Source organism: Anabrus simplex, chromosome 1 (assembly GCF_040414725.1).
Source record: "Anabrus simplex isolate iqAnaSimp1 chromosome 1, ASM4041472v1, whole genome shotgun sequence".
Lineage (NCBI taxonomy): Eukaryota > Metazoa > Arthropoda > Insecta > Orthoptera > Tettigoniidae > Anabrus > Anabrus simplex.
Window position 1 is genome coordinate 895,902,997 of NC_090265.1, and position 21,907 is coordinate 895,924,903.

At 42.2% G+C, this 21,907-nt stretch overlaps 1 protein-coding gene across 1 annotated transcript in view; it reads left to right on the forward strand.

Annotated features, from left to right (window-relative positions):
• Positions 1-21,907, forward strand: part of LOC136857449 (metabotropic glutamate receptor 1-like) — a 445,598-nt gene that overhangs the window by 217,524 nt on the left and 206,167 nt on the right. Inside the window, exon 4 of the mRNA XM_068225058.1 lies at positions 8,995-9,275. Within this exon, the coding sequence (XP_068081159.1) occupies positions 8,995-9,275 (281 nt within the window). The remainder of the gene's footprint in view (positions 1-8,994; positions 9,276-21,907) is intronic.

Here is a 21,907-nt window from a genome sequence, read left to right on the forward strand (position 1 = left end):
TATTGAACATCTGTAATCAAACCATTGGGCTTATTGTCTCCTTCGTTCAGTATTTCATTCCATTTACATTGTGAGTGAAGGAATACACAATCGTGGGGCGGCAGCGTTGCACTTTCGAGCATGTTAAATAATATAGAACGTTACTGCGACCAAGAGACGAGAGGAGAAACGATCTGGTGCATTCATTGTCTGACAAATGTGTCTTAATTACACTGTGTTCTTGTACTGTGTGTGTACAGTTACGTCTGTTTCATAAACGAACTGCGAACAATCTCTGTAAGAGACAAGGACAATCATGTGCGAGTCGAACGAGGAAACTTGTGCGAAGCATTATCTCTGTCTCCAACACACACTCTGTTTCCCCTCCCTCTTCTTCTCTTCACTGAGGCACGGCAGCGACTTGTGCTCTGGCATAGCAATTACGGTGAGTTCTTCAATCTGAATCGCACTTCCGTAAGTAACAAAGTAACCTCATTTTCCCTGAAAGAAAAAATTCCGATTGCACCATCATCCGTAACATCAAGGGCATCCCTGATATGTTTGTCGGTATAGTTCTGACACACCCTGTAGTTTATAAATGCATTTTTATGAATAGAACAGTAACACCTTAGCGTAATTCCTTGCTGGCTAATACTTGGTATATGAGGAGTGAGTAGTGGTGGAGTAGAGGAAGTGCAACTAAGCAACCATTCTCAATTAACACTAATCGGAAGGAAAGATTGAAGTCCATCTCTTTGAAAAATGAAGGTATGAGTAAAAGAATGCGAAGCGCTAGGAAGGACATGAAAATAAAAAATCTCCCTAGGCCTCGCAAACCTAGTACCGTCGGGGTCGGAAGAGAACAGGAATTGACCAAGACGGGCCAGATACGAAAGATGAAAACTAGGAGCCTAGCGGAAGTAAGTGGAAGCGATAGCATAGCAGATTCGGCTAGGGGAACCGTGATTGCCAAACCACGCTCCCAAATTCAGAGCCCCTGATCTCCCCTAGTCGCCTCTTACGACAGGGTGTATTCTACCGCCCTGACATACAGGCGGATGAGGAGTGAGTGAAGTGGGATAAAAAATATGATGATTTTTATGAAAATTGTACGTATAAAAGTTTAGCAAGTAATTCCTAAGAAAGTGAGAAATTCAATATTGATGCACAGTCACGATATAGAGAAACCCATACTGGAATCGCGACAATCCGTCTACAGCAGTATGACAAATAGTAGTCATTCCAATTAAAGAACTATATTTCAAGTGAGAAACAAATCCACTTAGTTCGCTCTTATACCGCTATCTATCTCTATCTAATAGAACTTCTTTGTGTCATTCTTCTTAATGAGTAATTAGGAGGACGTAAAATAGGAAACGAAGTTGAATGTGTCTCAGTTCTCGTTAGGCTCTACCCTTTGTTATCTCTCTGTGTTTCGTTTCTGGTTAAAGCATATCATTATTGGTACCGTGAAATAATTAACAAGTAAAAAAGCGAACTTGTGTTTGAAACAGTTATTACAGAGCATTGTCTTATACATTTGGTGTTCGTTATGCTTTCGCATGACCGAGAATCCCAACTAATTCGATGTTCCTAAAAAGTATTTTCTACAGGCAACGTTCTCTTAACAAACCAGAAACAATATTCTTGTTGATAATCAGTACGTCTTTCAGAAAAGACCTCTTTCTTATTCTTATTCTTCTTATTCAGTCCTAAGATATTTTTTTTCGTCGCGCCGACAAGTCTTAAAGCGACGATGCGATAGGAAAGGACTAGGAGTGAGAAGGACGTGGTTGTGGCCTTAATTAAGGTACAGCCCCGGCATTTGCCTGGTGCGAAATTGGGGAAACCATGAAGAACCATCTACCGGGCGAGTTGGCCATGCGGTTAGGGGCGCGCAGCTGTGAGCTTGCATCTGGGAGATAGTGGGTTCGAGCCCCACTGTCGGCAGTCACGAAGATAGTTTTTCCGTACTTTTTCATTTTCACACCTTATTTAAGGCCACAGACGCTTCCTTCCCAATCCTAGGCCTTTCCTATCCCATCGTCACCATAAGATCTATCTGTGTCGTTGCGACGTAAAACAAATGGAAAAATTCTTCGGGGTTGCCAACAGTGGGGTTCGAACCCACTATCTCACGAATGCAGGCTTACAGCTGCGTGACGCAAACCACGCAGCCACTCGTTCGGCGCGTATTCATTTCGAAATAACATAACTCATATGTAACGTCTTATTTTCGGTAATTGTAACGTAAATAACCATTCATATGGTTACGCACCAGTCCGGCTTCACGACCCAGTTGACAGCTTCACTAACAGTTCCTTGTCTGGTATCGTCAGCATGCAGGCGCACCTGACGCCCTCTCTCACAAGAGCTACTTTTATACCGTACACGGGTCTCATGCGGCATCACTGACGTGTCGCTGTCCTGCACCATCTGTTGGCCTGTTTTGTGCACTCGTTGTTGGTGTCAGTAAAGCCCCACGTCATGTCAAGCATGTGTGGCCATTTGTACCAGACGTATTGCTGTCCAGTGCCATCTGTTGGTCTGTTTTGTGCACTCGTTGTTGGTGTCAGTAAAGCCCCATGTTATGTCAAGCATGTGTGGCCATTTGTACCAGACGTATTGCTGTCCAGTGCCATCTGTTGGCCTGTTTGTGCACTCGTTGTTGGTGTCAAAACCCCATATCATGTCAAGTAGGTGTGGCAATTTGTACCAGTCGTGTTGCTGTCCAGTTCCATCTGTTGGCCTGTTTGTGCACTCGTTGTCGGTATCAATAAAACCCCATGTCACGTCAAGTATGAGTGGCTAATTGTACCAGACGTATTGCTGTCCAGCACCATCTGTTGGCCTGTTTGTGCACTCGTTGTTGGTGTCAATAAAACCCCATGTCATGTCAAGTAGGTGTGGCCATTTGTACCAGTCGTGTTGCTGTCCAGTTCCATCTGTTGGCCTGTTTGTGCACTCGTTGTTGGTGTCAATAAAACCCCATGTCATGTCAAGTATGTGTGGCCAATTGTACCAGACGTATTGCTGTCCAGCACCTCCTGTTGGCCTGTTTTGTGCACTCGTTGTTGGTGTCAGTAAAGCCCCATGTCATGTCAAGCATGTGTGACCATTTATACCAGACGTATTGCTGTCCAGCACCTCCTGTTGGCCTGTTTTGTGCACTCGTTGTTGGTGTCAGTAAAGCCCCATGTCATGTCAAGCATGTGTGGCCATGTGTACCAGATGTATTGCTGTTCAGCGTCATCTGTTGGCCGGTTAGTGCAAACGTTGTTGGTGTCAATAAAACCCCATGTCATGCCAAGTAGTGTGGCCATTTGTACCAGTCGTGTTGCTGTCCAGTGCCATCTGTTGGCCTGTTTGTGCACTCGTTGTTGGTGTCAATAAAACCCATGTCATGTCAAGTATGTGTGGCCATTTATACCAGGCGTATTGCTGTCCAGCGCTATCTGTTGGCCTGTTTGTGCAGTCGTTCTTGATGTCAGTAAAACCCCATGTCATGTCAAGTATGTGTGGCCATTTGTACCAGACGTGTTGCTGTCCAGTTCCATCTGTTGGCCTGTTATTGCACTCCTTGTTGGTGTCAATATAACCCCATGTCATGCCAATCATGCGTGTTAATTATCACCTTTCTATCTCCAATATTCCGTCAAGTATTGTCTCGTCAAATGTTAACGAACTTTTGGGTCTCCTTGTATATCACTCTGCCAACCCAAATGAAATGCACGCACCAACAGACGCTATTAGTGACATTTTCACACCATTCATAACAGGGACTGGCGGTCTAAGGAATGGCATTACTAGCATTGCTCATACCTCAGTCACTTTCATATCGTCAAAGCTGAGGATGAGACTGAGACAGATCAATGAAAGTAACAAATTTGATGCAGCCCATACCAGAAGGCAAAGTGTACTGTAAACACTAGGTCTCACCAGCAGAGGTACAATAATAATAATAATAATAATAATAATAATAATAATAATAATAATAATAATAATAATAATAATAATAATAATAATAATAAAAGTTTCTTCAGCTTGTCACAGTTATAACTGGGGTCGCTGGAGCCACCCAGACTCATTTTCGTTTTGTCCGGGGGTTTAGGCCGGATGCCCTTCGAGACGCCACGTTATTCTTGAGATGAAAATCTCGACCCAGTATTGACCGGGATTCGAACCTCAGCCGTCTGGGTGGAAAGCCAGCTGCTAAGCCACTGAGCTGATCACGCCTCGCAATAACAAGAAGAAGAATCGAACTAAATTCTACCAATTGAATTATAATTCATTGTTGGTGATCGACTGATTGTTTCTTAGTGACTGGATCGATCTCACAGCGCATATCTGTCAATAAAGTGATACCCTCCTTTATGTTCCAGTCATCGCCCAATCGTTCACACGCTGAGAAAGAGCTAGTTCGCAAAATCGGACCTGGTGTTTACAATATTAATTAACCAATTATCTTGTTCGTACGACAGACACACGCACGGGCCTAGTACATTTCAAGTTAAATTTATTGTCTGAATTTAGCCTACCATGTGAACATCTATGATGGCCTGATTAAAACGTACGATAATTGAAATCCATGCGCCAACTTTAGCACTTTCTTGTCTGTACACAACTACTTCAGTTTTGTTTCTCACCATATGATAACATAGAAATCGGACTCCTGAGAAGTGCGTCTACCGAATTAATAATGTAAAAAACATACGCATCGCAACTGCTGTGACAAGGAGGCTCTGCCACACACTGGGGTTATCCAGGCAGGGCCGCAGAGTTCTGCAGCCAGACCCACCGCGCAGCACTTCAAACCCAAGGGCTCCGGTATCCCAGCCCGTGCAGTGCCGTTCTCTTCTGACGCGGCAGCGTACTGGCCCACAGCACCGGGCTCATACGGCCCACCGCAGTCCACCGCACTGGGCGGGCTCAGTAGAATAACCTTGAGTACTTCTCCACAATAACATGTGCGCCGTGCACAACGAAATGTTCACCTCACACTACTATTCGGATCATTCATTCTACGAATTCCCGTGCGCTAATAACATATTTTAAAGTAGGCTAATCGCATTTGGAAATTAAACGGTAGGGATTTCTCCTGCACTGTAATAATAATAATAATAATAATAATAATAATAATAATAATAATAATAATTGAAAACAAACAGAAACTTTATTATAAACTAATATTTGTTTGCAATTGACACCAAGTTAACTGAAAATGAATCTAAATAACACGAAGCATATTCACAGGACTTCATTCGCGTTTACCTCAAAATAAAATACAAACAGAAATGACGTGCAATATGCCAACAACAAAAACGAACCTGAACACAGCGTTTACTTAGTGTGCGTAGTTTATTGGTCACTGTTAATGGTGGTGGAATGGAATTACTGTGATTGAAAAGAAGAGCATCAGCAATTGTCCGGTTGTAAAAGAGAATGAAGCCCGCAGAACTGAAGTTTCTCTCTGAACCTGAACTTGATGCTTGCATACATATTACTTTCTTACAGATCTGGTGAAATTTTGAATATTTTGTCCGTTTGTTCTCCAATAGAACGCTATATCCACCTTCTTCCATTCCACAATTTTGCTTTAAATATCTTTCCAGCTCATCTGTTGGAATAGGAGCATCATTAACGTCAGTCCACGAAGAAAACTTCATTACTTCGGCAGGTTGTGGCATAGTCGTGGAGTCTGATGACACGGAAACATTAGAATGCTTGTCATTCAATCACACCTCGTTCATCGTAAGGCTTTTATCTAATCATAAAAAGACAAAATCAGTCCGACTCCTTTAATCTATACTAATATAGTAAAGAGAGAGCGCGAATGTTGTTAGTTTGTGTATATCTGGAGGGTAATCTCAGAAACTACTGGACCGATTTAAAAAATCCTTTACTAATGTAAATATACATCATCCTTGAGAGACATGGGCTGTGTTTTGTTTTCAAAACAATTCGAGCTAGGAGGGGGGGAGACGGGGAGATATAAAAATAATAGGCTAATATAGGCGAAATATCGAATTTGTCGTGCAAGGACAAGACTAAGCTCATTTTAAGCCCCTTGACCCAAAGAACAAATCTCGGCGATTCCTACGGGCCCTAAAACCGACCGTTATGGAGATATTGGCGCCACACTACCCCTGCTCTCGGAATCGGATAAGGAAATGAACTGCCGTAACCATGGCAACGCCAGCTTCAGGATTCTACAACAGCGAGATTATGCATGAACGTTTGGGCATAGCTGCCAACCAAAATTTGTACACATAATCCTTGAGCATACGTACAATATATCTCGAAAACGTAACATGTTACAGATGTGAAAATTGATTTTTTAATATTTTGAAAATAAAAAACAGGTATTTTGTTTTTTGAAAAACCACTTGACGTGGGGGGGGGGGCTTAAAAGGGGGTTGAATTAATTATATTAGGGTACTGATATCTCAAAAACTGAAGTTGTTACAGACGTAAAAATTGGTATTTAGAGTCTCCTTTAAGAAAGAAATACGTATTCTTTGGGTTTTGGAAAATCCATTTAAGGGGGATGAAAGGACTGAAATATTAGTTGAATTATTTGTATGAGGATACTTATATTTAGAAAACCTAAAGATGTTCAGACGTGAAAATGGGTATTTGAAATCGCCTTTAAAAATAAAAATAAAAACTCTCATTTTTGGTGGTAAAATTAACTTCGGAAGGGGGGGGGGAGCGTTGAAATAGGTGTTCAATTCTTTTCATGAGGATACAAATATTTCAAGAACTGAAGATGTTACGGTCGTGATAATTGGTATTTGGGCAGCTCCTTTATCAATAAACACGTATTTTTTGTTTTCGGAAAAACCACTTAAGGGACTGAAAAGAATTGAAAAAGCAGGTGAATTTTTAAAATGAGTACCGGTATATCTACAGTGTATGTCAAAAACTTTACATATTACAGACATGGAACTTGGTACTTGGAATGTCCTTTAAAAATAAATAAACATGTCGCTCTTTTTTGTTTTAGGAAAATCCAAGGTAGGTGGGGGTGGAGGAAGGGCTGATAAAGGAGTTGAATTCTTTTTATGCAGATACTTATATCTCAAAACCTGAAGATGTTACAGATGTGGAAATGTGTATTTGTAATCTCCTTTAAAAATAAAGAAACCTTTTTTTTTTTTACCTGAGAGATGACGTTCTCACGTGTACAGTTCTATGTCGCATGGTCATCTCAGCCCCAAAAGGCAATACCATACACTTGGTTTACAAAGAGTTTCTGGGGGTAAATGAAATTCAATTTTTCAGTGAGGTTTTATACTTCAGGGATTTTCAGATAATGTCTTAGTACAGTACCGAGGAACGATTACTTTTATCAAATTACGAAATCCACGCGAGAAGCCGCGGGTAACTGCTAGTGTGTACATAGAGTTCACTGCAGATCGTACAGCACACAAAATTAACGTCTTTCCCATCACCGTCAACTGCAGGCTTGAATACCAACCAAATATGACTTTTAAGTTTAGGATCCGGTTCAGAAGTCTTGTATTGTGCGGTTTTCAGTTCGTTTGTTCCTTCTTTTTTTTACTTCACGATTTTTTGCCACGGTTTCCTTTAGTTTGGAACTACAGTTCACATTCGTTTCCGATAACAGGATAGACGGAGAAGTCACACTGAAAACCACAGCAAATTTGATCGGCTCCACTCGACCGTAATATAACGCACTCCGCTGACACGCAGTACACTGCACACATTGAAGCAGTCAGCCCATAGAACTACTACAGCGCTGTCCGCGTACGAATGACATAGCGCTGGCCCAGACCGGCCTGTGCGATGACGTCACGGGCTTCGTATGTTCGAGCCTTTCAAAGCCCATTGCAGCCTAGTGCCAAAGCAGCTCATGGGCTGGGCCTCTCTGCAGGACTCCGTTTTCCTCAGGCCAGAGACGCCCGGCAGCGGATCTGCGGTGACTCATTCGAGTGCGAGCTGTTGTAGTGGGTAGTTGTAACTGAAGTTTTCTCCGCTGTTTATCAATGTCTTATAAATTATAACGACAAATGCCCATTTTAGTTTATTTTTCATAAATCTGAGCCTCCGTGGCTCAGACGGCAGCGCGTGGCCTCTCACCACTGGATACCGTAGTTCAAATCCCGGTCACTCCATGTGAAATTTGTGCTGGACAAAGCGGAGGCGGGACAGGTTTTTCTCCGGGTACTCCGGTTTTCCCTGTCATCTTTCATTCCAGCAACACTCTCCATTCTCATTTGATAGCATCTATCAGTCATTAATAAATCACTTTGGGGATGGCGACCCCATTGTACTAATAGCCTATATCTGCTTCATTCATTACATCCCTGACCGGGTCAATGACGGGAAAACAGGTTGTAAGTTTTCATTTTTCATAAATCTCGGGAGTGACAAGTCACAGTGTCCTTATCACTAGAGCCGTCTCGGCGACTAGGTGTTTGTATTTGGCTTCTTCATGTGTAACATAAACACTTTCAATAAACAGTAGGCCTATTTGGAGACAACGGGCTAAACTTCTGCCATCTAGATAAGTACAGACGTTTGTTATTATGTTAATACGGTGATGTTGAATACTTATAAGATCATTGTTAATACTTGTTCATATTATTACCTAACTCTCTTTCATTGTCAAGTTTACGCAACGTAAACAATACTGTAAATATATATACGCATTTGAGTGATTTGATAGAATCTGAGGATGTTCTTGTTGAACAAAACATGTCATTCTCTGTACACTAGTGTGGGTTTTTTACATGTTATAATTTATTTGAATTTTTCTTGTGTGTTTGACAGACTGGAAAGTTATGTTACATTTTACTAAGTCGACACTGGAAAATATGGCTTCCTCTTTAACAATGTTCTTCATTTTCAACACCATACTACGAAATACTAGAGAAACGTTGAATATATACTTCCACATAAAGTGACGTCGGAACGGTATGTGAAAAGCAGTCTAGGATTTTTAATTGCCTCTAGCACTCTTCTCATTGTTTGGATCGTCTTGTGTTGCAGTGATGGCTGGGCGGATCGCAGTGACGTCACGGACGGACTGGAGGCTGAAGCTCAGGGTTCCATGTCCATCCGTATCCACTCGCCACATGAGAAGAACTTTGATGACTACTACTTCAATCTGTCTCCCTTCACCAACACGAGGAACCCCTGGTTCAAGGAGTTCTGGCAACACCGCTTTAACTGCGTGCTACCGGAGGAAGTGGGTAACTTCACTGGAGGGAATCTGTCCAGCCCTGGAGTTACTATAGATCCTGAGGGAGAACCACTCAGACAGTGTACAGGTGAGTAAGTTTACTTCATAATGTGGAGAGGTCAGTATCAAAAGTAACAAGGCTAGTCTAGTGTATTATCGGCACACTTTATCTTGGTGCATTTGTGTGCGGGGGTGAGGAGTAAGGAGGGAGCTGTCCCGGTTCCAGCAGTGCTGCCAAGTGAACGAAAATGAAATCTGAATTGAATCGAGAATATGATCGATCGATATGAAGTTTCTAAACCGTTATTATCTTAAGCCAATAACTGTGTCACATACACATTATATAACATTGCATAACATTTCTCGACGTGAATCTTGTTCCTAGCATGAATTCAATAGTTTGGCTTTGCTATGTAAACAACAACAGTACTAGTACGTAAAGTGTACGCCAGATGTCGCACAACGATGCTTAAGCGATTTATAGTTTGTGTTCCAAAGGTTGCCAGTACGTATCTCGAAGATTGCCGAGGTCCACCGATTCAGTACTAGGGTGTAAATGCACTAAGATAAAGTGTGCCGATAATATAGTGTGGGGGAAGCAAGGTTTATCTACATGCGTCACCTCGTAATGTGCAGGCCTTCAGACTAAGCAGCAGTCTCTTGGTAGGCCAAGGCCCCTCAGGGCTGTTTAACCATTGGGTTGGTTTGTTTGTTTGTTTTGTAGATAAAACTTGCGAAAGCTCACCAAAATCGGAGTTCACTAAGCTATTTATTCTCCTAGAGAGCAATATAGTTCACTATGTACAAACATCATGCGTGAAAGAAGATGAAATTTTATTCCTTTTGGATTCAATATCTTGAAATATCCACCTTCAACGAAGGCTGTTAATTATTACATTATTTAAAAAGAAGAAATCGTGTGCCTCATTATCATAGCCCCAGGACCTCCATTTTTACGTGGAATTCAAAGCAACGGGACGTCAACTTTCGTTTTAGAAACGCCACATACATTAGCCGGGAATCGAACCACAGCCTCCATGATGTGAATCCTGTGACAATGCCACTCTCGCTATCACGTCCTGTACATTATTTTGTCTGTTGACGTCCCTGGTTTCGGAACAGTACTTGAGCCGGAGAGTGTTAAGTGTGAAAGATTTATAATGGAAATCATTTATAGAAAATACGTGTTCAGTCTCTCATTTTATAGAACAAGGACCATTGCATCTAGAAACAGGTAGGACGTCATCGGATGATGCTGCCTTCTTGAGGTATTGAAAATCGCCATATCACGCGACTAACAATGTTAGATTATTTCTAGACTCCGGCGTAGTCACTTGATTCGCTTCGGTGAGTTCTAAAAGTATACCCCCCCCAAACCCCCACGGCACTTAACGCCCCTGAAAGGGCTGTGGCCTGCCCAGCGACCCCTGCTCAGCCCGAAGGCCTGCAGATTACGAGGGACCGTGTGGTCAGCACGACGCATCCTCTCGGCCGATATTCTGGGCTTTCGAGACCGGGACCGCCATCTCACCGTCAGACAGCTCCTCAGTTCTAATCACGTAGGCTGAGTGGACCTCGAACCAGCCCTCAGGTCGAGAGAAAAATCTCTGGCCTGGCCGGGAATTGAACCCGGGGCCTCCGGGCGGGAGGCAGGCATGCTACCCCTACACCACGGGGCCGGCTCTACAAATATACCACATAAACAAAATCAAACAGCGAACTTGTTTGAACAGTATAATGTGAAAACTTGTCCTCATTTCGTAAAATAAAGTGACATACAATAAATGACTTTAAAATTATCGAAGAAGCTTTCAAGTGAACCCCTGTGGTTGAGGTACGCAGACGAAAAATACACACACGGCGTCCCCTACCTGTCGCAATAGCCGACTAAAAGGAGCCCGAGGCGCTCTGAACTTCGGAGCGTGGGTTGGCGACCACGGATCCCTTAAATGAGTCCTGGCATTGCTTCCACTTACTTCTGCCAGGCTCTTCACTTTCGTCTATCCTGTCCAACACTTCCCTTGGTCAACTCTTGTTATTTTCCGAGCCCGATGTTATTAGAGTATACGATGCCTAGGGAGACTTTCATTTCCACGCCCTTCGTGAATCTTGTCTTTCTTTGTCCGGTACTTCATTTTTCAAAGTATCGGATCCTTGTCATCTTCTCCCTCTTACCCTCTGCGGGTGGGGGGACGTAGACGAAGAACACGCCCATGGCACCTGCTGCCTTGTATAAGAGGCTACTAAAAGGAGAAACCAAGGGATGACGAAATTGAAACCGTGCGATTACTTGTGATTAGTACCATTAAGTGAGGAACAACACGGGTCGACGTTACTTACAATTAGTACCATTAAGTGAGGAACAACACGGGTCGATGTTACTTACAATTAGTACCATTAAGTGAGGAACAACACGGGTCGATGTTACTTACAATTAGTACCATTAAGTGAGGAACAACACGGGTCGATGTTACTTACAATTAGTACCATTAAGTGAGGAACAACACGGGTCGATGTTACTTACAATTAGTACCATTAAGTGAGGAACAACACGGGTCGATGTTACTTACAATTAGTACCATTAAGTGAGGAACAACACGGGTCGATGTTACTTACAATTAGTACCATTAAGTGATGAACAACACGGGTCGATGTTACTTACAATTAGTACCATTAAGTGAGGAACAACACGGGTCGATGTTACTTACAATTAGTACCATTAAGTGAGGAACAACACGGGTCGATGTTACTTACAATTAGTACCATTAAGTGAGGAACAACACGGGTCGATGTTACTTACAATTAGTACCATTAAGTGAGGAACAACACGGGTCGATGTTACTTACAATTAGTACCATTAAGTGAGGAACAACACGGGTCGATGTTACTTACAATTAGTACCATTAAGTGAGGAACAACACGGGTCGACGTTACTTACAATTAGTACCATTAAGTGAGGAACAACACGGGTCGACGTTACTTACAATTAGTACCATTAAGTGAGGAACAACACGGGTCGATGTTACTTACAATTAGTACCATTAAGTGAGGAACAACACGGGTCGACGTTACTTACAATTAGTACCATTAAGTGAGGAACAACACGGGTCGACGTTACTTACAATTAGTACCATTAAGTGAGGAACAACACGGGTCGACGTTACTTACAATTAGTACCATTAAGTGAGGAACAACACGGGTCGACGTTACTTACAATTAGTACCATTAAGTGAGGAACAACACGGGTCGACGTTACTTACAATTAGTACCATTAAGTGAGGAACAACACGGGTCGATGTTACTTACAATTAGTACCATTAAGTGAGGAACAACACGGGTCGATGTTACTTACAATTAGTACCATTAAGTGAGGAACAACACGGGTCGATGTTACTTACAATTAGTACCATTAAGTGAGGAACAACACGGGTCGACGTTACTTACAATTAGTACCATTAAGTGAGGAACAACACGGGTCGACGTTACTTACAATTAGTACCATTAAGTGAGGAACAACACGGGTCGATGTTACTTACAATTAGTACCATTAAGTGAGGAACAACACGGGTCGATGTTACTTACAATTAGTACCATTAAGTGAGGAACAACACGGGTCGATGTTACTTACAATTAGTACCATTAAGTGAGGAACAACACGGGTCGATGTTACTTACAATTAGTACCATTAAGTGAGGAACAACACGGGTCGATGTTACTTACTATTAGTACCATTAAGTGAGGAACAACACGGGTCGATGTTACTTACAATTAGTACCATTAAGTGAGGAACAACACGGGTCGATGTTACTTACAATTAGTACCATTAAGTGAGGAACAACACGGGTCGATGTTACTTACAATTAGTACCATTAAGTGAGGAACAACACGGGTCGATGTTACTTACAATTAGTACCATTAAGTGAGGAACAACACGGGTCGACGTTACTTACAGTTAGTACCATTAAGTGAGGAACAACACGGGTCGACGTTACTTACAATTAGTACCATTAAGTGAGGAACAACACGGGTCGATGTTACTTACAATTAGTACCATTAAGTGAGGAACAACACGGGTCGATGTTACTTACAATTAGTACCATTAAGTGAGGAACAACACGGGTCGATGTTACTTACAATTAGTACCATTAAGTGAGGAACAACACGGGTCGATGTTACTTACAATTAGTACCATTAAGTGAGGAACAACACGGGTCGATGTTACTTACAATTAGTACCAAGCCTCCGTTGCTCAGACGGCAGCACGTCGGCCTCTCACCGCTGGGTTCCGTGGTTCAAATCCCGGTCACTCCGTGTGAGATTTGTGCTGGAAAAGGCGGAGGCGGGACAGGTCTCCGGGTTCTCCGGTTATCCCGGTCATCTTTTATTCCAGCAACACTCTCCACTATCATTTAATTTCACCTGTCAGTCATTAATCATTGCCCCAGAGGAGTGCGACAGGCTTCAACAGCCGGGACGATTCCTATCCTCGCCGCAAGATCGGGGCTTCATTCATTCCATCCCTGAGCCGGTCGTTGACTGGAAAACAGGTTGTAGGTTTTCTCTCTTTATGTTAAGAACACCATGGGCCTGGGCGTTGCCTGTGATTAGTGCTATCGTGTCCATTCCACCGAGGCGGGGGAGCGAGCGCTTGGCATCTGGTCTGTGGGAGGAACCACCGTGCACCCCGCTGAATTGCGTTGGTTCCCCCGTGTTCAGAACGGGTCTGCGTTTCCTTTGAGTAGTATCAGTGTATGAAGAACACCATGGGTCTGTGCTACTTGTGGGTAGTACCATAATGTGTGATAACACCGTGGTATGATTAGTACCACTATGAGTATACGTGGTCTGTGATTAGTTCCGCTATGTGAGGAACACCACGGGAATATCGCAGCCCGTGATTAGTTCCACTAAGTTAGGAGCACCATAGGTCTGCGTTCTTGTGAGTTGTACCTTTATGTTAGGAACACTAGGGGTCTGTGTGAAGGTTAGTATACCGGGTTATTCACCTGACATGTTACACGGAAATAACTTCTAAACCATTAAATATATCGGCATTCAGTTTTCATATTCGTAAATGGTACCCAGGGTCTGGTAAAATGCCGTGCTACTTAGCCTCATGGGATGATTAATAACCGAGATATTGATACTAAGTCCATATTTTTAAATGTAACGGCACAAATTCATACAATTGGCCTAAAAGATCAACTGCGTAAAAGTTCAAATATGTAAGTATATTGAAAATCGGACAGTTACTTTTTGAGATAAAAACCGCATTTGGGCTTTTGCTTGCCGCATTAGACGGCGTGTAGTTGGCACGCAAGCTGCTTCCTGGCATTGATTCCAGCCACAGAACGGATATCAGGCATGTTCTCTTAACATAATATGATGTATCGTAATATACCCTGGGTGTGCAATGTTATTATATGACTGGTAAACACACAAAGGGAAGGGAGATTAAAGTTGTTTTGTTTTGACAACCATGTGTGATAGGTTGCGCTCAGTTTAGCGTCCCACGGATGGGAATGGGAAGGATTTGGAAAGGACGTCGGCCATGACCTATCCCAAAGGTACATATCCGGCATTTGCCTGGTGTTGAACATGGGGCACTTTGAAAATCACTTTCAGGTTGAGGGAGGCAGGACTCGAACCTGCGCTCTCCCGAATGCACGCTACTACAGTCGCACTGGAGCTCCGCGGAGATTAATGCGTGTAAAAGAAATAAATAACAGTGTTGCTGCCATCTCACCACGATCAGCTCTGAACATCCCACATAATAAGTAGAGCTGTTTGTCTCCTAATGCGAATCCCACTGTCGGCAGACCTGAAGATGGTTTACCGTGGTTTCCTATTTTCACACCAGGACAATGCTGGGGGTGTACCTTTATTCAGACCACGGCCGCTTCCTTCCCATTCCTAGCCCTTTCCTGTCCCATCGTCGCCATAAGACCTATCTGTGTCGGTGCGGAGTAAAGCAACTTGTAAAAAAAGTATCCTAATGTCTAACCTATCCCAACCCAAATAATTCAGCATTGGTAACACTGCTCCTTCGCCTGAAATAACCCAGCACAAAACGAGGTGCGCCTTGCACTACACACACACACACACACCCAAGCAAACAGGGCTACATGACCACGCTGTCAAATCCCCGGAAATGAAATAACAACAAACAGCCACTCTTCTCCGCAGCCTGTCGAGTTTCTTAATCACGAGAAGCGGCTAGCATTCGTAGCTGTCGCCGCGGTGGTCCGGGTTCAATTCCTGGGTCTGATAAGCAATTTAATTCTGGTTGGAGGGCTGGAAAGGGGTACACTCAGCCTCGTGAGGCAAAACGGAGAAGAGATGGGTTCGGCATCCATCTGAGCTATCCTGGAAGTGATCCCGTGGTTTCCCACCGCTACTTCAGGCAAATGTCGGGATAGTTCCTTACTTACGACAACGGCCGCCTCCGTCCCAATTCCTCACCTGAATTACAAATACATTACACTACTACAGACACCACAATAGCACAGGTTATGAGACACATTCTAACAGACACACAGTACACACACTGCAAATGTGCATTGCCGTTGATGGTCAGCATTTCGAGCACATAATTAAATAGACACATTGTGTATGCGGATCACTGAGACGCATGTTTTCAAACATCACCTACCTCGTATTTTATTCTTGTGATAATTCAGCCTCCAGTTAATGAACGATTGACCACGAGTGGTTTTGCCATATAAAGTACTGAACTCGTTGCCAACACGATCTCTACATATAAAATGTCCGCCTCATAACAATTACACTGACGAGACGTTGTTATGTTCCCGTGCCTACGCTCTTAGGATCATTTCCAATGAAGTCTTTTTTTTTTTTTTTTGCTAGGCGCTTTACGTCGCACCGACACAGATAGGTCTTATGGCGACGATGGGATAGGAAAGGCCTAAGAGTTGGAAGGAAGCGGCCGTGGCCTTAATTAAGGTACAGCCCCAGCATTTGCCTGGTGTGAAAATGGGAAACCACGGAAAATCATCTTCAGGGCTGCCGATAGTGGGTTCGAACCTACTATCTCCCGGATGCAAGCTCACAGCCGCGCGCCTCTACGCGCACGGCCAACTCGCCCGGTCCAATGAAGTCTACCTCGGACATTATTCATTTGCTTTTCTACAAGGAGCTCTTCCGGTGTTTTGTATTATTTTTATTTCTCATCTCATACAGTAGTATGTACTGTACATTAAGACCAGTGACAATTATAGCTTTCGTTATGTTCCTTTCAAGGCAAAGTACTTACATTATTCCTTTTAAACACATCAACCCTCCCTGTCCTGTCATGAGTTCGCCTGTAATACACACTTCGCAAAACCGTTATATGTGTACGAGGTGTTTATATGCCTGGTATCCATTCTGTGGCTGAACTCACTCCCAGGAAACTGCTTGCGCGTCAGTATGTCCTTGCCCGACTTCACGCCGACTAATGCGGCATGCAAAACCGCGCTTGCTGTTCTTATTTATATCTCAAAAAGTAATTGTCCGATTTTTGAAATACTTACATATTTGAACTTGTACGCAGTTGAACTTTGATGCCAGCCGTATGAATTTGTGCCGTTCCATTTAAAAATATGGAGCTAATATCAATATCTCGGTTATTAATCACACCATGAGACTACATAGCACGTTATTTTACAAGACCTTGGGTATCATTTACCAATATGAAAACAGAATGACGATATCTTTAATGGTTTAGAAGTTATTTCCGTGTAACATGTTAGGTGAATAACCCTGTATAATAGGTTGCCAGAACAGGGGTTTCTGCATTCGGTGGGCTTCGGCTACGCTCGGTTATGACGTCAGCCAGTTACCACCAGTCTCGCTAAAAGTCTGTGCAGTAATACTCTATGTGAGTAGTGTGTGAGTTTCTTTAATATGTGCAAGTGAGTTGCAGTTTTGATTTTATAGTTTCATGGTGTTTTCTATGATTAGTCCTTGTGGTGAATTGCTGCTTTCTTATGCCAGTCTTATTTTGTGTTTGACTTGAATTGATTTGTCTTGGGTTGCATATAAACATGCCTGGTGCGAGGTGTACGGTTGCTGTGTGCAATAACAGCTGGGTGAAAACCAGGAAAGATACCTCCAACTGCCATATCAAATAATTCAGTTTCCCCAAAAATGAGGAAGTAGGGAAGAAGTGGATCCAAAGATGTAGGCGTGAGGGGAAGTGGAGCGTAGATTTGTGCCGGGTGTGTTCCGAACATTTTTCTGATAGCGATTTTGAAAGGGATCTAAAGGGCGAATTCTTAGGGCTTCCTCCCAAACGTGTGCTTAACAAAGACGTTGTTCCCTCTAGAAATGTTGGTGTTCTGCGTAGCATAGAACAAGTTTCACATGATAGATTAAAAAGGAAGGAAAGGAGGGGCAATAGGAAAATGGCTGACGAATTGTTAAAAGATTCAGAACATAACACGATTATTAGTTCACTACCTCCTCCAGCCACTCCACCTAGCCAGGTCTGTGATAATACTATGGCCCTGACTGAAGAAATTGAAAGATTGAAAAAACAGATAACGAAAGGAAAACTAACGATGTCCTTAAACTGAAATTAGTGGCAGCGGAAAGCAAATTACACCAAAGCCGCGTATCTATAAGTAATACGCTTAAGGATTTAATTAAATGAAGGAGGTTAAAAAATTTTGTTCGGAGCATCCATACAAAACTGGCGAAAGGTTTGAAAGGAAATTTTACTTAAAATCAAATAAAGATACTCACAAACCAGGAAAAACGCGTTAATTGAACTGATAAAGGCATATCGGCGGCTTTCACTCTAAGGTATGTAGGGAAGAAAACTTACATTTATATGAGACAAAAACTTCATTACCATCGTCGCCATAAGACCTATCTGTGTCGGTGCGACGTAAAGCCCCTAGGAAAAAAAATTCATTACCCTCTGCATGGACTTTCAACGCTGGAAGAATGGGCTTCAAAAATTGACATGCGAAACGGAAGTGGATTCCTGGAAGATATTCTGTGTGATTTCTGCTGTCTCGTATAAAGACCACGAGAAAATTGCAGTCCTCCAGTTTGACGAAATGCGCATTAAAAGTGCTTTCGAATATGACCCTCTGAAGGATGAAAGTATAGACCGCAGTTCACATTTGCAAACTGTGATGGTGAGAGGATTGTTCAAGAATTGGAAGGAAGTAATTTACGCCGATTTCGATAAAAGGATGACAAAAGACACACTAGACAATTTGGTTTCTCGTCTTTCGGAAATAGGGTACAAAGGAATGGCATGTGTCTGTGATATGGGCACAGCAAATCAAGACTTGTAGAAAGCATACGGAATCAATGAAACGAAAACATGGATTTTGAACCCACGGACGTCAGAAAAAGTTTACTTCTTTGCAGATACCCCTCACCTGTTGAAAATAATTATGAACTGGTTTCTCGACACCGGATTCGAATTTTCTGATGGTAAAGTTGTCTCGAAGGAATTTGTGGAAACTCTGGTTATGAATGACATCGATGCCAGTCATCGTAACTGTAGGGGCACAGAAAGAATTAACTTTAAAAAAAGCTCCAAAATCAATGTGTAGCTACAGCGTTACGTCATTTCAAATTAGGAGATGATGTAACTGTTGCTGAAGGCACGAGTGAATTCATTGAAACTGTCAATAATTGGTACGATCTCATGAATTCCTACAGTCCGGCAATTTCTACTAAAGTCCCTAGCAAATATGTGTATGGTCTTCAGTTAAAACAACAAGAGGAAACTTTAGATTAAATGTGTGCCCTTAATAACAGTGTGACGTGCAAGTATTCCAGAAATCTATTATTGTGACTATCTCCTCCTTAAAATATCTGATCTCAGAAGTTCAGAATCTAAGAATGAAGTTCATTTTAACCCACCGACTGAACCAAGATCCACTCGAGAATTTGTTTTCCCAGATCCGTTCTCGAGGAGTATTATACGACCGCCTACACGCTCTTTACCGTCTTCCAATGATTGTTATCGAAAATAATGCGGTGAAACAGAGAAACACATGAAGACGCGAACAGAAACCTCTGATGAATATCTCTCATCACAAATGCTGAGGAAGTGCGGAATAACGTGTAGTGATTTAGAATATTCTCCTGCTGAAAGTTATTTTGAAGAAAGCAAATACGATACTGTTCCAACATTTGCCGGTGAAATTGACACTGAAATGGAGGTCAAAGGTTTGAATTATATTGCAAGTTGAATGGCTAAAAATCACGAAAGCACCCATCCACAGTTAGGTTCCCAAACAGACATAGGAGGAAGATACGATACTACGTATTGTTCGGGGTCCTGGGTTCGGTGGTTTTACGGAGCCGATAGCTGCAATAAAAATCCCTTGCGGTCAAAATTCCGGCACCACAGTATCTCCAAAAACCGTGGAAATTGCCATTGAACTTAAATAAATAATTGGGTAAAATTTTATGTTAGACCATCACATGGCAGCAGGAAGGGTATCCAGTCTTTATATCCATTTGCCAAGTCTTAATTTAGCCTAATACTTTCGCCGAACTCACATAAAATCATGATGGTCACAATGAAAAAAAATGAGGTAAACGTTTGATCGTCAACAGTCTGTGTGCCTGGAATACACAACACTTGACTGTTGTCTTACTTGATGAGATACAGCCTCGTTTGTCCAAGGTATCCACACTGAAGTCCGGCTTAAGCTTCAACCAGTCCCCGTAGATTTACAAGAATGTTAAAATATCCTTTAAAATAAGGCTAGAATTAATTAATTTGACATTAAATACAATGTGTAGATTTAGTATGTATACCGATTGTGAACTTATCCTTGAGTAATAAATAACTAGGTTTTTTCGATACATTAAGCCCTTGTCACCATGGCGTGATTTTGGTACAGATTGTAGATAACCGTTCTTTCACGGTATTTGACCCCAATTACTTTCAGAATCTTAAATTGCTTGGTACAATCAATGTTACAAATGCCTTTTCTAGATCTACAAATTTCACACCAGGCAAATGCTGGGGCTGTACCTTAATTAAGGCCACGGCCGCTTTCTTCCCATTCCTAGGCCTTTCCTATCCCATCGTCGCAATAAGACCTATCCTTCTTAATTTGATCTTCTCAGATCATACGTAGAGTCAATATCGCTTCGTGTTTTCCCACCAACCTCTTTTCCCAAATCGAATTCAACTTGTCTCTCCATTCTTCTGAAAACAATACGTGTTAAACTTTTGCAATTTTACTAAACAAATGGTGTGGTAGTTTTCACATTTACTTTCACTTGTTTTCATAGGAATAGGGATAACAAAGTAACATTTAAAATCGTATGGCAGCTCTTCAGTATCATTCATCTTATATACTGTTTGGGATAACTTCGCCATTCCGATTTCTCCCAAAGCAGGCAGTAATTCCGTGGGTATATATTTATTATTTCACTTACGTCCTACAGATTCAGAGAGGTCTTACGGCGAGGATGGGTTAGGACTGGCCTAGGACCAGGAAGGAAGCGACCATGGCCTTAAAAACCCCACCGTCGGCAGCTCTGAATGTGGTATTCCGTGGTTCCCCATTTTATGACCATGAAAATGCTGCGTTGTACCGAATTACTTTTACAGACACTTACTTGTCAGTCATAGCCTTGTCCTATCCCGTCTTGACCAAAATACCTGTCTGAGCAGATGCGACATTAGTTAAAACGCTATCCATTGTTTAACCCCCCCCCCCCCCAAAAGAGGAGACGAGGTAACCTCGTCGTCCTTAGTAACCAACAATATTCAGGTAAAATCCAATAAGGCTTACTTGAAGAAATACATCATTTTTTTTGATAGGGGCTTTACGTCGCGCCGACACAGATAGGTCTTATGGCGACGATGGGATAGGAAAGGCCTAGGAGTTGGAAGGAAGCGGCCGTGGCCTTAATTAAGGTACAGCCCCAGCATTTGCCTGGTGTGAAAATGGGAAACCACGGAAAACCATTTTCAGGGCTGCCGATAGTGGGATTCGAACCTACTATCTCCCGGATGCAAGCCCACAGCCGCGCGCCTCTACGCGCACGGCCAACTCGCCCGGTAAATACATCATTACACGGCCTACAATACAACATTACAACCTACCTACTAAAGCAGGAGTGAAAAGATATTAATTTGAATATCGAAATGGGATGTTTTTCAAGAGTTGTATATATTTCCCTTCTGGATCTGAACTAGTGTGTTCAATTCATCATCCCAAGTGTAACTGCTAGTGTCACAAATACATGTAATAACGTATAGATGAAGAATCTTGAATGAAAAAAATATTAAAATATTCATGAAGCCAATATAATACTCAATCCTCGGACCTTGTACTCACACTTAGTTCTTACCTGATTACTTACACATACAATATTTGATGGGTGCCAGCTACAATTCAGTGCAGCAATAATAGAATGAGAGTCTTGAATATATATATGGTGTGGGGTAATAAGCTTACTTAGATAGCATAACATATAGGTTCTAGGAGAAGGAGATTGTCGTTTTGTTTCCCCATTAAATTTGAAGTTACCTAATTCTACCATTGAAATAAAACTATAAATTAATTTGATATAGAACAAAATATATTCTTTAAATTATGTCAAAAAAATTGTAAGACTTGCTGCGATAAAACAGATGAGAATATAACATTATGACATTACAACTGAAAGAAACTAGGCATAAATATGAAATCCACTTGTCCGGACATTTAAAAGTTGTACAAGAAATTT